The 18,373-nt window shown below is 33.8% G+C and overlaps 1 protein-coding gene across 5 annotated transcripts in view; it reads left to right on the top strand.

Annotated features, from left to right (window-relative positions):
- CNKSR2 (connector enhancer of kinase suppressor of Ras 2) overlaps positions 1–18,373 on the top strand; it is a 263,361-nt gene that overhangs the window by 119,554 nt on the left and 125,434 nt on the right. For all 5 annotated transcript variants that reach the window (XM_057538225.1, XM_057538222.1, XM_057538223.1 and 2 more), the window contains exons 7-8: positions 1,062–1,121; positions 4,783–4,851. In XM_057538225.1, coding sequence (XP_057394208.1) covers positions 1,062–1,121; positions 4,783–4,851 — 129 coding nt within the window. The remainder of the gene's footprint in view (positions 1–1,061; positions 1,122–4,782; positions 4,852–18,373) is intronic.

Genomic DNA, 18,373 nt, shown 5'->3' on the forward strand with positions numbered 1-18,373 from the left:
TAACAGAATCGTCCTTAGACAGGAAAAAAGGCCATTCACAGAATCATCTATTTTTGTTCTGATTTACTTAAGTGAAAATATTTCAATATTTAAAATGTGAATACTTTCTTGTGATTTTTTTTTTAAGGTCCTGTCACTATGCATAATTTAAAGCTTTCATTTGCTCTTAAAGCTTGCACAATTTGAAGGTTTCTGGATAATCTTTAAACTTTAATGAAGCTTTTTCTAAAATCGCTTTATTTAAATGGAAATGGAATCTCACCCTCTTTGTTGGAAGGAGGGGTTGCCACACATTACCTCCGAATTATTTTTTTTAATTTTTGTTTAGAATTAAAAAAATTTTGTGGGGGCCCACTCTGAGGCTTGTGGGATCTTAGTTCCCCGACCAGGGATCAAGCCCGGGCCCTCAGCAGTGAGAGCACAGAGCCCTAACCACTGGACCGCCAGGGAATTCCGCCTCTTAATGATTGATATAGAGATGATTGGATGTAATTATTAAAACTTCATCAATAAGAAATTAAGGCAGAAAATGTAGGATACCACAAAAGAGGAACAGAAAAAAAATTTTATATAAACAATATTTTATCATTCTTCTGTCTCCAGTATTTCTGTAGTGGCTCTGGAGAAACCTACTTTTTATTGTGTAATATGAATCAAGTATAATAAGCTAATAACATCCCAATATTTGAATTTCCCATTGTAACTTTTATTTTGCCACAGAACATGTAGTATGGATTTTGAGGGGAGTGAGGTGTGTTATTCCTTCAGGATATTGAATTACCATGCTGCATTTCGTAAGTTTCATAGGCAATTCAGTTTTCAAGAAATCATTTGATTAAGCTGAGTACAGGCTTCTTCAGGCAAACTTTAGAAGCCAGAACATTCAGAGAGGAATTTCTTACCAGTTTAAAGACAGCCTTATTGGATCATGGATTCATCCCCGGGGCAATGGCAATTCTAATTTGATAGGGCTTTTTTTTTTTTTTTTGTAAATGAGGTTATAATATACTTGAAAGTATTTCAGTTGCTTCACGTATTTTTCTATGCTGTCTTTTTCTTAGGGTATGTATATTAAATCAACATATGATGGCCTCCATGTAATTACTGGAACTACAGAAAATGTAAGTATTCTAACATTTCATATTTTGGTGTGTGTTTTTCCTTTTATTGTTAAACAACTTATATAACACATAATTGAGGTTGACTTCTGAGGACATGAACAGATTAGGATATAAATTAAAAAGACATATTGAGTTAGTAGGCGCTTTTTTGGGGAGAATTTCAGTCATTTTAGTTAGTTTAGAATAGCTGTTTACCTGAAGTAAATCGGATGTTTTTTGTTCACAGCCAGAGATTTGTCTTTGTTAAGTATTTTCTGATTCATGACAAGTTATTGTGACATCTAAAAGAATCCACTTCCGTCTGTCAGACAGTTTAGTTTTATTAGGAAACTTAACTCATGTAAGAAAGAAACATCAGATAAGTCAGGCTTTCTGAATACTTGAAGTATAATTGAACTTAATTCAGTGGAGGGGCAGCATGGTATAGATCAGTGTGTTTTCACAGTGAGGTCCATCCCTGGACCAGAAGCATCAGCTTCCCGTGGGAATGCCCCACCCCAAACCCACTGAATTAGCTCTGGAGACCAGCCTGTTTCTTAATAAGAGATTCTGTTTTAACAGGTGGTTCTGAGACATGCTCCAGTTTGAGAACCACTGCAAGCAGTGGGTCAGAGTCCCTAGGCCTAGGCCCTACACCCAATTTTGCATTTTAAGGGCAGTGTAATATTTGGCAAGTCATTTACTCTATCATTGCTTTAATTTCCTCAACTGTAAATTGGAAATAATATATCAAATAATATATCATCTGCATTACATACCTCACTAGGTTGTTGTGAAAATCAAATAAGCGAATAAATATGAAATACTATGCTATAAAGAAAGAGCTACAGAAATGTGAAGTGATTGTGTTGGACATTAACATGATCAGTGTAATAGATTTGAATTTCATAGTAAGTCATTTTTTCTGCATTTGGTTGTCCCAGATTTCCATCCCACTCTCTTAAGCAGGTTCTGAGCTTTGAAATTTTTTCTTTTAGAAATTCTGACAAGTTGCATGTTTATACCATGTTCCTTCAAAGAAGACTGAGGTGGAATTAGTTAATCTCAAGTTATTATTGTTCTCAACATTTTACCAGCATTTTCTCCTTAAAAAGACAACATTCTTTTCACCTGATTCACCTATTACTTTAATCATTTATTGATCTTTTTCCCCCTCCGCTTCACTTAGTTTCTTGTGCGTGGTGAAACATAATATACATTGCAGTTGGATTGTTTTACTGGCTTCACATTGATATTAAATATGAGAGTTATATGGGATCAAGAATATCAGTTATATGCATATTGTCAACTATTTAAAATTTTTAAATGCAGTGAGATGCTGTATAAACTATGCTCCTGTCACTGATTGATCATTCTCATTGGTGTGTACATTCCCCTGATACTTTGTTTATTCATTTGTTCATTTAACAAACCTCTGCCTCATGTCTGCTGTGTTCCAGGCTTAGGACTAGGTATTGAAACAATTTTTAAGTTAAAGTAGCTTGCTGCCCCTAAGGAGTAAAAGTAGGGGTTTATCTGTGTAAACAGGTAGTGAAATTTGCATAGATAGACAAAGGAAAAAACAGTAAATGTTGCCAAGTGAAATCAGGGAAGGTATCACAGAAATGGTCATTTTGAACTAACTGTATCTTGAAGTATTGATAGGAACATATCTCTCTATATTGTATGGAGTCTGTAAAAAAAACTTGAGCCCTATATGCATTGCTTATATTACTCAGTAATATTTGATAAATGGATGAGTGACCAAAGAAAGATTGATTCTATGAGTAGTTCAGATATAAACCATATATTAAGAGGTATCATTTAATTCTTTTTTCTTGAAAATATTTAATTATTTTTGGTACCCTCAGTCATTTATCATTAGATCTGTGTTGAGTCTTAGTAAAGCTGCTCACTAAGTGGGTAAGTTATTTTGCTTTGCTGTGCCCTAGTTTCTTAGTTTTCTCCTATGTAAAATGAGGGGTTTGAATAAAATAGCTCTTTTAACACTGAAAGTCTATAGTTTGTATGAATTATTTCCTTTTTTACTCATCCGTGCAAAAAGTTGTTTCAGTTTCTTTGAATTTTATGTACCAACTATCATTTTCTTTCACATCGTGACTTAGAGCCATTAGCTTGATTTTTTTTTTTCATACTCTCCTTTAGAAAGATCAATTGTGAGCCAAAAGCACAGGAACTGACTCTATAGTTACAGCTCGGTTTACAAACTTTTCAGAAATGTTACATGGTACTTGTTTGATTTGGTAGGTGCTGCAAAATAAATACTTGTTTTTTCTTGTTATGACACTATTCTTAGGGTTGGGTTCACATCCTAGATGAACTACCCTCTTAATCGTATGGTTGTGTTATTACTTCAGTAACTGGAATTCCCTGAGATACCATCTAATCTCGGATTCCAGCCTCTGACAAATAATTTTATTGTGAATTTTTAAATTCGTTAAATTGATTGTTTTAAGACGTATTTATTTTGGAAATAATTGGAAATTGGAAATGAATAAAAACTAAAGGAACTGGAAATCACTTTTAAAGAAAATCCTATTCCGGTGTCTCAAAAGCAGCATTTTACTTTGCAGATTACATCACCATATCATTCTTCTTTAGCTTTCAGTAGATACGAATGAGTAATATTACAGTATTTATAGTTGTGTTTGATAACTTAACACACATATGAATACCCAAATATATTTTTTCATAAAAACACATCTGTATATTCAAAAGTCCATATGCATATTATCATTAAAATGTCTAATAATATGCATAATCAATAATCGATAGTCACTAGAGGGAAAATAAAGGATAGAATTTTAAATTCATTATCCATACCTACAATATTATAAAATTTCTGTCTTAAATCTCATTTTAGTTTCCTAAAGACTTCATAAAACTTGTCAACATTAGCTTACCAAAGTTGTTTTTTGCTTGTCTTTGTTTTTAATGTCTTTGGGGAGTAAAGGAAAAAAATGATAAAATTGTTACATCCGGTAGAAATGCTGGCATTTTAGTTTATTTAATGTGATTTTATTTGCCTATACGTTACACTGTATGAAACATAAGAAATAGGATTCTCTTGTAGTTAGATACTTAGAGAGAGAATGTTATATAATGTAACTTTGAACAAATGGCAATCCATCTTTTAATTTGCTTTTCTCATTTATTCAGGATTGATGGTATTAATGATGAAATAAATTAGCAATTTCATCATTAGTTGACAAAGCTTTGATGCCGATCATAAGCATGTACTTGAAAATATTTGTTTGCTGACGTTAATGTGAATTATTTGTATTAAATGAAAAAGATCAACGTTTAAAAAATAATGTTTTGACATATATATTTTTGAACCAGTTGCCCAATAGAGCCTGAGAGGGTTGTCTGTTTAAAGTGTGCAATTATCATTTTCCCTTAATGCTGTCAGAAACATATTGGTCTTTTACAACATAAATACCTATATATTGTTTTATATTCCTGCTTTCTATCATTAGTTATACGTAGAATACAAATAGTATATCAAATATTAGTAACCATTTTTGCTAGTTTATTTTCTTGAAGATTATAATTAACTCTTGATCTAATTTAAAGGGGTGAACTTACTGTAGTGTTTCCATAGAGAAGAAATGACTGATAAAATTTATGCTCTTTATCATTTCCTTTATGTTAAATTTAGTCACCTGCAGATCGGTGCAAGAAAATCCATGCTGGTGATGAAGTGATTCAAGTTAATCATCAGACTGTGGTATGTATAATTACCTTACAAGTCAGTGGGAGGAACTAATATAAAGAGTGCCTAAAGCTTTGAAAGAATACCAATGGAATGAAAGGCCTGTTTGTGTACAAAATAATTGAATAGCCTTTTAAAAAATAACTATTTTTCTTAATTATCTGAAGAAATGTAAGGCATAGTTTTAAAAGAACATGAGGAAATATTGGTGGTGGCTGAGTTTAGATGTACATTTCTATATGGACAGGTGCAGGATAATATTACCCTATGAACTGGGGTGATCATTTTGGGATAGAAATTCAAGTGACAGTGCATACAAATTCAACCTTTTCTTGATATAACTTTTAAGTTTCATTTTATAAATTATCAAATTACCTAGTAGATATGTTTTGTAACAGCATACATTCATTCATCTACTTTAACATTGATTTGTTCATTAAAGTGTCTGGCAGATTGGTTTATTTTAATGTCAGTTTTTAAATTTAAATTGGAATAGCTGAATTGGCTTTTCATTTCCCAAAAGAGGACTATAGTTTAAGTTTTAAAACTATTGCACTTAACTAAATAAGTTCATATAATTTTTTTGCTCTATGAACCTCACGATTCCCTTTCTAGCTAAGAATGACAGTGGCATTCTGTGCCTACGGTAGATTTTCAAGGGCAATTTTTCTTAATCTTAGATTTAGAAAATGAACATCATCTGATTTTCATTTTGGACTATTTTCTGTCTCAGTTGATCTATCTCTGCCAAAATAAAGTATAAAGTTTTTTAAAAATGAAGTTAAAATTAAAATAATCTGATTATTGATTAATAATCCTCATTTTAAAAGAAAGTGGGTTTTTTTCCTGGTAAATATTCTACTTATGGCTCACTAACTCTTCAGAGTGAGTAATTATTTCCTGTTGTACCTTTTAACTAAATTTGGTTTTGCATGTTCTAGTCATAGAAGAAAGGCTGTATTTTGGGGGTAAGGAGACTCATGTGAAAAGTCTGATCTTTCTCGGTGATTCTGATATTAAGGCAGACGCTATTTCAATTTTGGTTTTGAATAAACTGAGAAGTTTGTGATATTTTGGAGAGGCTCCTGAACACTGATAGTTAAAGTTATGATGTTTCTTCAATGAGTTCATTATCTAAGTGAATAAAAGTTAATGAAAGTTTGAAAAATTAAATGTGTGGGTGTAAAGTTAATACTAATTATTGTTAGTTAATGCTAATTAATGGAGAATATTGGTCATCGACAGAGCCTATCTACACTATGACAGTTTTGATGATAAGTTCTCATTACTAGAAACTATACAAAGTGATTGTCTTGAGTAAAGTTTCTTGTTCCCTAGGATGAGGATTTTGGGCAGTGGGATAAAGCAGCTGCTGCTTCTAATGTTCATGCTGCCTCCATTTCTACAATGTGACCTTAACAAATATGACATCTGTTGGATAGTTGGGCCTATTTCCAGTTGGTCAATTCTAAGAGGATAGAGATTAGTCTCTAATGAAAAATAAAATTGTTAAAATGATACTCTTTGTGGAGCAAAGATTCTCATGTCTGTTGTATATGAAAGTCTTTAAAAGACTTCAAGTGAACTAATAAAATCTCTATGGATTGGTGATATTTATATACTGTGAGAATGTGTCAACACATCTTTGCATCACAGGGATATTCTAAAATATTAAAAACTACACAGAATGATGGTTGGGGGAACTTGCTTTCAGTTTTTGCTCTGAAACTGACTTACGGTTTTAAGTGAGTCATGGTAACTATTTAACTTTATCTTTTTAATAATAATAACCATAGCCAACACTTACTGTGTTCTTACAGTGTGCCAAGCATCATGTTAAGTAGTTTACATATTTTATGTCATTTACTCCTCACAATAATCCTATGAAGAAGGTGTAAGTGGAGATTGAATGATTATTTAACCCACCCACAGCTCAAAGCTCACTGACTACAAGGCCCATGCTCTTACTTCAGTTTTATTATACTCCCTCCCCAAAGTCAAATTATAAAATTATCAAACAAAAGGGGAGGAATTCTAATAATCCTGTAAGTAAACCCCAGGATTCAGGGAGAGACTACATGGAGCCAAGGGTAGAGAAGAAGACAGGAAGTGAGAATTTACGTAACTGGGGTAGTGCTTCAGCTGAACTGAAATTAGAAATGGGGTTGAAATTTAACTTGACTGCCACTTCTTCACTCACTCCTTTCCTTCAGATAGACAAGATATGTAAAACACAATGCCAGGCATACATTAGGAGTTCAACAGAAACTAACTTTCCAACCTCCCTTCCTCCCTTTTACCTACTACAACAGTTGGGCCAATTGGAGTCCAGTTCCTTGACAGACTGCTATTACAACCTACAAATTGATTTTGGTTGATAATAGAGACATTCTCTGTCAGGAAATTATGTTGAATTCCATGAAAGTAGCCTTCCTTAATAATGTGATCAATTACCAGATTGTCTCCTTTGTGTTCAAGTAGAGGCATAGTTGTGCAAGAATGGTACCTTTCATTAAATGCACCCTACTCTGTCCTCTTTTTCTTGCTATTGCCTGCATTGTGGTCTGTGCAGTGCTTTTAACTTCTTACCAGACAATATACAGAAGTGGGGAAATGGACATTATCTGAGTTTTATTACTATGAAAGGTTTGATAGGTTGATAAATTAGTTGAAACAAGTATAAGTTAATTGCAGTCTGCAATTACCCCTTCTGTCCCTGCATTCATAACCAGGGACATTAGGGGTTGGTTATGAAATAATAATTACATTAAAGTATGGCCTAATACATCTGAAACACATATTTAATGATATTTTAATCCAGTAATTAACTGACCAGAATAGTGAGATTTTGCCAATATTATTCTATACCAATCTAGATTCAATAATGAAAAGAGTAATATTCAATTTTATATTTTGAATGTTATTAGCCCAGTTAGTAGTTTTCTGTAATTCTAAAATTTCCTACTGCTACAGGTAGTAATGTACAATATAAAATTCGATAACTTTTCTTATTATAAAATACCTGTAAAAGCAATGTGAAATTTTTCCCTAAAAGTCTGAGAAAGTTAAATAATCACAGATGAATTCAAATACTATTTTTTGAAATTGCTAGTATGGTATATCTTCAAGATGTCCAATTAGATGTGTGTGTTTGTGTGTTTCTAGTTTGCTCTTTTTTTAAAAAAGTACATTTTCTTATTTGAAATGAAACTGGAAGTTTTATGTCCTTTTTCACGTTGCTATATTCTTTATTATAAGTGGCTTTTAAGCTTTTCTAATCAACATACTTCTGTGGCTGAGAAACTGTGGCTGCCAGGTAGGAAGAAGAAAAAATCATGAACATCCAAGCAAAGCAGACTGAGTCCTATTGCATGTCTTCCCTGCCAGTGAAGATCCAACTCCTCAAAGGCTGCTGGAATCTCCCAAGATTTTTTCCACTTCATCTGCCACTACATTCCTCTCTGGGAGATACCTCGGCATAGTTTGAACCAACAACTCTGCCCTCATGATGCACTTTTAACACTTTTTTTTTTTTTAGCTGATGAGACTACTTACAGTTATTAAATCTATCTGGGCATATTCCTAATGAATCTGTTAAAATTTCATGTCAATGCTGTTTTTGGTGTGTAAGTGTTATAAAGATTCTATCCATACTAAAAACAGATATTTTCTTCTTAGGGATACCAGTTGAAAAGAGTGGGGTATGTGATGGTTGAATCCAGCATTTGGAAAATTTTCCTTTTATTTTGTGTCATATTCACTATTATTTTGGAAGGTCTTCTGGAACCTGGTGACTACATTATGGCAAGAAATGGTTCAATAGATGGGGCTATAAATCCTACTGGGAAATAACGGGGTTGGGATAGTCAAGAAGAATATAGACTACAACAAATAGGGTGTTAGACATTGATCAGTGAGAGATGGAAGATGAACACTGTAAACTAGTGTGTTTTGTTACCCCCAAATGGTAAACGTTGCTGAACAAGAATGCAGGTGATGGCAGAGTGGGTGGGGAGAAGGGAACAAGTTAAAGGACTATTGAGTTATCTTGAAAGGTCATTCTAACTTCATTTATGTAACTCTCAATGGCGTCTCCCTTATTCTCTCTTATTCTCACTCTAGTCTCTCATTTTTTACTCTTTCTTCATCCTCTTGTTCCTTCAACCCCAGAACAACAGGCACGTATTGTTTGAAAGGGAAACCAACGTAATCAGAATGGATGGAGAGTGTGGTGACCCATTAAAACCCAGCTCTCCCTTTCCCTCCCTCTCACCCTACCGCCCTGCCCCTGGACTTCAGCAGGAAGGAAGGAGTGGCTCATTGAGTGGAATCAGTACCACAGTATTGGCTAACACTGATGTGCTTTTTCTCTCTCTTTTTTAATTTGTTTAATTGTTGTCTTTATTTTTTTAGGTTTTTCTTCTAATTCAGTTTTCTTCTCCTTTCCTTTACCATCCTCATCTCTTCTCACTTGACTATTTCTCCTCCATTCTTCACCTCTTTCAGGTTTTTTTTTTAATTCTTGCCTATTTTCTTCTGTTCTCCTTTCTCAAAAGAGAAAGTATTTATCTTATGATTCCTTATAACCAGAATATTGAAAACTGAGACCTCAAATGGCAGTATTTGTGGTGCACCTCCTTTCTTATTCCTGTAAACACAAGATGTTGCTGGAATACAGAGATTAAATATGTTAGCATGGTGTTTAACATATTGCTTAATAAATGGTTATGATAATACCCTAAAATAACTCCGTTAGGATACTAAGAAATTGGTATTCTAAAGCAGAGCACGTGAATTGTTCTCTTTTGGAAGGGAAAAATATCATGAAGAGACACTTACCAAAAATTGAAAGAAATAATGCATCATAGTTTTTAGTTACTCATAGTAATATTTTATTTCAGGTTCTACCTTATATAGTGTGTCATTTATGAGATGGTGGTAGATTGTTTTTCTTTTATTTTACCTTGAATATCGTGGATTTGATGAGATGTGTGGAAACTGGTTTTGAATTGCCACATATTGATATAAGTTATATATTTTCCCTAGAGAAATCAATTCATTACTTTATTATCCAATATAATATTTTATGATTTTTCTGTTATCAAACTACAATTATCTTAAGTCTTTATATAAAGGAGATAAGTTGTATGATACCTTAACATTGGTAACTTCCTGTGAACCAATTTATTTTTTCTGCAGATCTCTGCATCCTGATTTCTTTCGTATTTATGCAGTTCTTACTAGCTTCACCAGGAAAAGACTTAATTGGTTTTAAACATGATTAACGCTAATTTATTTTTATTATTAGAAACATCTTTCAGTGTCAACATACAGTTAATATGGTTCAGTTATTTTACATGGAATTTTAAAAGGTTTCCATATTAAGTGATTATTTTGTATGTTTCAACTGTATCTGTTGGCTGATGTTCTTACCTACTCTGGCTTATTAAGTGTGCAACTCATTTGCAAATCAGTGTCAATAACTATATCCCTTTTCCTACATCTATCAGAAAGGCAAAAGTTGGCCAGTCACAATTCCCTGATTTACTTTCTGTCTGTAGTAGGGGTGGGCAATTAATAGATAACAGTTAACTGCCTAATGAAGATAAAAAATTATTGCATGAAAGGGAAACACATTAGAACATCATAAAATAGGAAATTCAAGAGATAATTATAAAAGTCTCACATTCTTTTCAGGTTATTTAGCCCTAGGATTTAAATATAGGTTTCATCCACTAAATTAATATTCTGATCAGCTTGGTGGCTGAAATTTTAGGTAATGTAACCACTGATCACTTTCACATTCCCTCTCATCTTATTACTCTAATACTGGGCAATAAGGGGAATTTAAAATTGAGACAAATGGCAGAGAGAGTTCACTGTGGCCCCATTTAGAGCTGACCCTGAGTTACCTTTTTTGTCTGAGTTGTTGCATTTCTGATAAAATGATTTCTAAAGATAACTTCTACAGTGAAAGTATTTATAACCATTATGGAAGTTCTTAAACTAAAACTTTTTATTAATAAAGATGTAGAATGCTGTTTATTTAGCTATATAAATGCATGTATACACATTCTTTGGTTTTGTTTTGATAAATATAGTCATCTATTGCAATATTTGCTAGTATTTTCAAATACACATATCTGTTAAATGTCTACCAGTAAATGACATTATAAAAATTCATAGAAAAGCTGTAGATTTTAAAACATGTTACTTTTTGAATACTAGGGCTTTGGTTCCTTTTAATTACGTTTTTCGTTTGGATTCCTAAATTAAATTTAAGCTGAATTTTTTCATAAGTATAGACTTTTTTTTATTCTTTCTCAGAATTCTTATAAATAGGATCTATAGATTTTTAGATAACAATGCTTTGTTTCATCCCTTAGCTTTGGTGACTAAGACTCTTTATTTTTTTTTTTTTTCCTAGAAAAAAATGAGTGATATGTTTTAACTTCGAGATCTTCCACACACATAATCAAGCGTAACACTAGGGAGAAAAGCATTTAACCAGTGAAACTGCACGGCTTGATGCAATGCAGAACTGCAGTATTACCTCCTCACCTCCAACTCTTCCTGTTGTAACCTCAGACTCGAGAGCATCTGCCTTAAACTCACCAACATTTCAGCGAGTTTTAGGTCTCACTCTGACTCTCATTGTTGTGTATGATTTGAGGCAAGTCAGTTCAGAGCTCTAAAATCTCATGTTTTTTTTTTTTTTTTCCACACACACACACTGTATTTTATTTTTATAAGAGATAGATAGACTGACACCAAGCATTGTACATGGATGACCACAACAAAAGCAACAATGATTGCAATTACCAAACATGAAACACACTTATACTATGTCATAATATTGACATTCAGTCCAGTAATCCTCCACTGTAACAGCTCCTTTACTTTGCAGTGAAAATTGATTTGTATATTCTTTTCCTCTGAGTCCTTGTGGGATTTTTTTTTTTTTTAATTCAGACAGAAAGTCACAAAAATTATACTCATCCTCATCAGTTCACTCAGTCCCATGTAATTAATTTCTTTTTTTTCATCTTGATCTTTTGTTAGCACTTTTATGAGTTCATCAGTTTTTCATTAGAGTTCTGAAAATGCTTATTCATTCAGTTCAGCAGTACAGTCAGTTACCAGAAACCTGTACTTGTCAGAGTCTTTTCCATGAATTTCTTGAAGATGAAACTCTTTTATAGGAACATATTTGCAAAATCATCAGAGTACACCCAGAACTGTCTGTAAATGACAAAAGACTTAAAAATGACCATGGTTAAAGATTTGATGAAAGTTCATAATAATGCAGTTGACAAGAAAATTAGTTATTTCTGAGATATACATTTTAAAGTAATAACTAGGATTATTACTTATAACATTATACCAGAACATATAAGATTTTTAGACGTTTCCTGTAATGTAAGACTCTTTATTTTAAAATACACATATTTCCAATGTCTTTGCAAGGAGAACAGAAATGAAACATAGGAAGGAATGGCTGAAATGTAATAATTTCCATATATATGCAAATACAAAATGGTGTTAAAATTTAACCTATGCAAATATCTTTATAAAAATTTTAGTTAAAAACCTGTATTATTGTGGTTCTTTTAAAATAGCTTACTGATTTTGGGGGGAATGAGGTTCTATGATATGACCAAAGATTCATCCCCACAGTCTTTCACTGTGATGTGATTGTCTTCCTTCTCCACGTCTCCCTAGCAGAGTCTTTCAGACTCACTCAATTTTATGTTTTGGAGAAGTTAAAGAATACCATGAATGATAATGATATAAAAATAAATGGGCTTCAATTTAGTTTTCTATAGCATATACGAATGTAAACCATGAAGCCCCCAAAATAAACTTTTGGCCTTCAGAGGCCAAAATATTACCAAATAGTGTATTGAGCTGGAAGAAGGGGGAGAGAGCAGTAGGTTCAAGATGCTAAACTATACCCATAGTTTTTAAATCAGCTTGCCACAGAAGCAGAGATACCAGCAATACAAAGGCTGCAGTTAATATAAGTGTTGGTAACAGGAGATAATGCAAGTAACAGGATATGGAAATGTATCACCTTTGGTGAAAACATTGTGGGTGATTTGTAGAACTTAATGGAAAAAATTATGATTATTATTTTCTTCCTCCCATGAGCTTCCTCATGAGCCAATCAAGAAATTCTGATTTAACCCTCAGAACTTCTTGGTTACGGAGAAAGACTCCAGGAAGGTGGTGTACAATAGGTGAGAAACAAAGTACTAGCTTCTTGTAGTCTCCAAGTTGGCTTTCTCTCTTGGACTCCCTGTCCATCTTCAGAAGTGAGGAACTGTGTTCTCTATGCTTTCTCTTTAAATATAACACACACACACACACACACACACACACACACACATTATATATGTGACTGTCTGTGAAGTGCACATGAAAATATTAACTACCAAAACATATGTTTAAATTCAAATTGTGAGCAGCTCAACACGGTCCAAGTTTTACCGTAAAATTAAGCCACATAAAAAACAAATGCTTTGATGTATGCAGTCTTATTTCACTGGATAAGTGCCTTTTAAAGTTAAGGAGACTGTGAGGTGAAGAGTGGCTCAGTGAATAACGACATAAAATTGTGGAGTTTTTCCTCTAATGAAAATAAAACTTTTTAATTCCCATATTCCTTCTTTTCGAATGTTTGTTCCTTTCATGTTCTCCCAAGATTATCTCTTCTAATCATGTTTGTAAAAATATCAGTACTAAGGTTTTATTTAAAATAGGTAACACCTTGGGTCATTTCTGAATACTCTGAATTACCTATTTAAATTACTCCATGTTGGAATTTAAGGTCACTTTTTTTTTTTGCATTTAGTTAATTAACCAAATGCATACCTTTCAGCTTATATTTCTTTATATTTGAACCGTAGGTAATTCTTTGTTTCTATTCAGTAAATGAATGATTGTGGAAGAGCAAAATTAGGATATCTCCAAATATACTATAGTTAAATATTGTAAGACTTTATCATTAGTATTATGTGAAAAAAATAAATTTAGGTGAAGGTGAAGTTTGTAGATTGGTACTCAAATTTAGTAGTTCTAGGATCTTTGAAAAATATTGTGTATCAAAATTCATTACTTCTGAAATGTTTTTAAATGTTTTAGTAATGCAGGGGAACAGAGCACTATAATAAATATCTCAGCACCAAAAAATTTGGCAAAAACAGTGTCATTAGTCTCAGGGTGATGGGTTGTATATTGAATTAAGTCTCTTCAGTGCTTTTAAAAAGAGCAGAAGAACGTTTGGGTATAGTGTGACATATCATCAGACATTCATATAGGCACACTTCAAGTCTCTGAAATTTCCTTTGTGAAGAGGTATCATTTATACATTACAAACTGTTAGTAAGAGCCAGTGTATACACAGGAGCGTGTGTAATTGTTAATGAATGGATCTGTTACTTTGTCTTCTGAAGGATAATAACTTTGAAAATCTGTTAAGAATGTCCTATCTTCCTGCTTGTATGTGTAGAGATGTTTTCTTGTAACTCCAAATACAGTTGTGACAAAGGTAAAGAAGGTCTAAGTTGATAGGCTTACATTCTTACCTTTATGTTTATTTTTTAACTTTGCCTACTTGGGACCATAGAGTAGAGATTCTTTTCATATCTTGGTCAAATAATTCACCAGCTATTGTTTCGAAATCAGATAGGCTAGAGAAAGTCCTAAAGGGGTCAGAGACAACTTCTTCCCTGTATGTACAAAGAGGAAAGGAAGAGTGTCACCTCTTCAGCACCAACCCCAAAGTGTTTTGTGCATCTAATATGGGCAACCCATTGTCCAAGAACCTGCCCACTTATGTTGTGTTAACCCAAGAACCCCTGGTATCCTCTTCAGCCTGATCAAAGCAATTACAAGCCCCATCTACAAGAAAGCAGAGCCTCTGGCTTTTAACTCTTGGGATACCTTAAAAACTTTCTTGGACAATTTTAATCCTGTTTGTGTTGTATATAAAATGCATTTCAATGTCCAAGTTGGGGATTACATTTAACTAGTAAGACTTGCCATTGTTTAGGGACACTGACTTTTGCTACCTGGACAATCAGGAAGGTAATAGTAGTAGTTCGGCATATGTGAAAAGCAGATTGTCTTTAATAATAAGGCATATTTTGTGTAACATGTATAAGTGGGTTTTTAAAGGTTCATTCCAATCCATAAACTTAATGTGAATGAAATATTCTATTAAAATATTGAGAAAGAGAAACTTGGACTATGTACAACCACTAGAAAATATTTTTCTAGAAGAAAACTTTCCTAACAGTGTTTATATAATAATAAAGCAGAATCTTTCTATGACAAATAGCAACTATATCCACGGTTATATTCCTTGTCATAAATCACTATGACTTTAGGTCTGAAGTATCCAGGATATAAATACTGTTTTTTTTTAAATGTTCATTTATAAGAAAGTATATTTGGTAATTTGAGGGAAACAATGTCTATTATAGCTTTAGTATCAAGTATATTACATTTAGAGAAAAATTTAAAACTACATCTTGGTTTTACATACAAAACTAAACTCCCTTTGGAGTTTTAAGGCACTTTATTGTCTCTGAAACATTTACATTCTCATGTCACCATATCGTTTCACTAGTTGAGTTATCAGCAAATACTGATTAAGTCTCTGCCATTTGTAAGGCATTGATTGCAGGTATATCCAGACAAATAAGACTCAGTTTTTATCCTAAAAAAAAAAAAAAAACCCTCAAAAAGTTTTGTGAGGGTAGATGAAGGGGGGGGGTGAGGAAAAATATATAACTTTAATAAGAGGCAGTGCATGAAAAAAATGCCACTGGAGAGATACAAACAGTGTACCATGAGATCACATGAGGAAAATAAGGTTCTAGCTGTAAGAGGCTTTATGATGGTACTGCATTTAATAAGTGCCATTATGGATACGTAAGATTTTATAGGTGGGAGAAAAATTGCAAGTAGAAGGAAGAACGCTTTTGCAAGGATATAGCTGAGGAGAAAAGCACAGTGTTCGAGGGGAACATAATGCTAACTTCACCAACTCTTCCACCCATACTGAACTACCGAAAGTTGCTCAAACTGGTTTTACCTTGTCTCACGGCTTTCTTCACTCCCTCAACCTCCACATCACCTTCACGTGTCCAATTCCTAAGAAATTCAGCTTAGACTAATAGGAAACCTTCCCTGAACCCTCAAGAATGGGTTAGATGCCCCTTTGAGAGGCTCCCATTTCACCCTGTATCCATTCTATTGACGTACTTCTCTTAATTTATTGTGAATGTTCATTGACCTGCTCATCTCTCGCCTGTTCATTATGCTTTTTTTTTTAAAGAATTCTTTTTTCTTTTTAAGAGTATTAGTCATTTTATTTTTATTTATTTATTTATTTATTTATGGCTGTGTTGGGTCTTCGTTTCTGTGCGAGGGCTTTCTCTAGTTGTGGCAAGCGGGGGCCACTCTTCATCGCCGTGCGCGGGCCTCTCACTATCATGGCCTCTCTTGTTGCGGAGCACAGGCTCCAGACGCGCAGGCTCAGTAGTTGTGGCTCACGGGCTTAGTTGCTCCGCGGCATGTGGGATCCTCCCAGACCAGGGCTCGAACCCGTGTGCCCTGCATTGGCAGGCAGATTCTCAACCACTGCGCCACCAGGGAAGCCCATTATGCTTTTTAATGAGTCACAGGTTGCACTGCAAGTACCATTGTATCCATAATAAATAGAAGGCACGCAATAAATACTTAGTGATTCTATAAGTTATAATATCTAATCTAAAAACATATTAAAATATTCTAGACATGAGCAAGTCACTGCCTTCAAGACACTCATTGTCTAGTATAGCTGTTCTTAAAATGTGGTTCCCAGACCTGTAGCATCAGCATCATTTGGGAACTTGTGAAAAAAAATGTAAATTCTAGGGCCCCACCTCAGACCTACTGGATCAAAAACTCTGGGGTTTCCAGGAGATCCTAACACATTCTGAAGTTTAAGAACCACATTAAAGAAAAATAATATGAGACAGCTATGGCCATATTGGCAAAGGACCTATTTGAGGAATTGATTCTTTAGTTAGGCCTTTGGAGAGCTTTTCAAAGGTTTTGAGGGGAAGAACACTTCTATACTGTAGCAGTATTTTGGAGCTGCAAAAGATCAGAGTAGAAAGAGCCGTTAGGACTCTGTTTTAAGTCTAACAGTCAGGTATCCACGCCAGAAGTAAGGCAGTGAGAGGAAATATTAATTGCTAGAATCTATTCTTTAGGATACATGTGGATTAAAAAGAGGGGGAACTGTCAAAGGTGACTCCATACTCAAAACTTGAGAGGATGATAGGGAACTTTTTGTTATTGCTGTTGAATGAGAGCAGGGAGCTGAGTTTGGTTTTTAAAGTGTTGCATTCATTTGAACTACCACTACTACTATGTTTGTAATCTTGGCCAAGAAAACTTAATCTCTTTTTGCTTCAGTTCCTTCACATGTAAAATGGGTTTAATAGTTTACTTCCTAGGGCTGTCATAAGAATGAAAATATAAGTAAAAGGAATGTAATATAGACAGAAGAATCTAGCGTAGTGAATTATTGGTGCTTGATTATTCAGTAGCTATTAGTATGGATGAACTGAACTGTTGGAAATATGTCACGAGTTCTTGATAGGGAGCAGGGATGGTTAGAAAGATTTGGGATTCATGCAGCAAGTTGTTAGTGGAAGCTCTGGGAAGAGAAGAAATTATTGTAAGAAGACAGCATGAAATATTAGGGGTAGAACACTTAGCCTAGAGGAAATACCTGCATTTATTGGTTGTAAGGAGGAAGAAAAGATGGAGGACAAGTAATCAGAGATGTACCAGGACCACATCCTTTTACTAAAGCTCATCTCTGTTGTCATCTATTTGCGCTTTCCTACCCATCCTGTGTATTAGAGTTGTAATGTATTGTGATTTTGGAAGTCTAATCTAATCCTTTAGCCTGTGCAAGAATATTTAAATGTCTCTTTTGGTGTTGAGTTCACTTTTTCACAAGTCAGACAATTCCTTTTCGGATGTCTTTGATTATTAAAATGTTTTTCTTCATATGTATCCCAAACCCATTATCTCTTAAAGTTTTGTATCTTATTTAATTCCTTCCTATGTTAGGATCCCACTAGGCTCCCTTCTTCCTTCTTTCAAAGCTCCCTGTATCTCCTTGTACAGAAAGACTTCCATTGCACCCAATGTAAAGAATACTTTACAATCATTTTTCATATTAGTGTTGAATCTTCACATGGCTTTTCATTCAGGTCTATCACACTTAATACTTTAAAATCATAGCCAGAAACTCAAATGAGGAAATGGAAAACTAATCTTGAAAAATGATTAATACACACTGATATATTTTACCTATTTGGACGTGTATGTACCATTACATTTAGCTCCAAACACGGGGCTCCCAAATTTCTTGAAGTTGTAACCCGTATACTTGCCTCATTTCATCATACCATCTACTCATGCCCCCCTATAATCTGTCAACCATAAATATCTCAATAACAGTTAAAGA

Source organism: Balaenoptera acutorostrata, chromosome X (assembly GCF_949987535.1).
Source record: "Balaenoptera acutorostrata chromosome X, mBalAcu1.1, whole genome shotgun sequence".
Lineage (NCBI taxonomy): Eukaryota > Metazoa > Chordata > Mammalia > Artiodactyla > Balaenopteridae > Balaenoptera > Balaenoptera acutorostrata.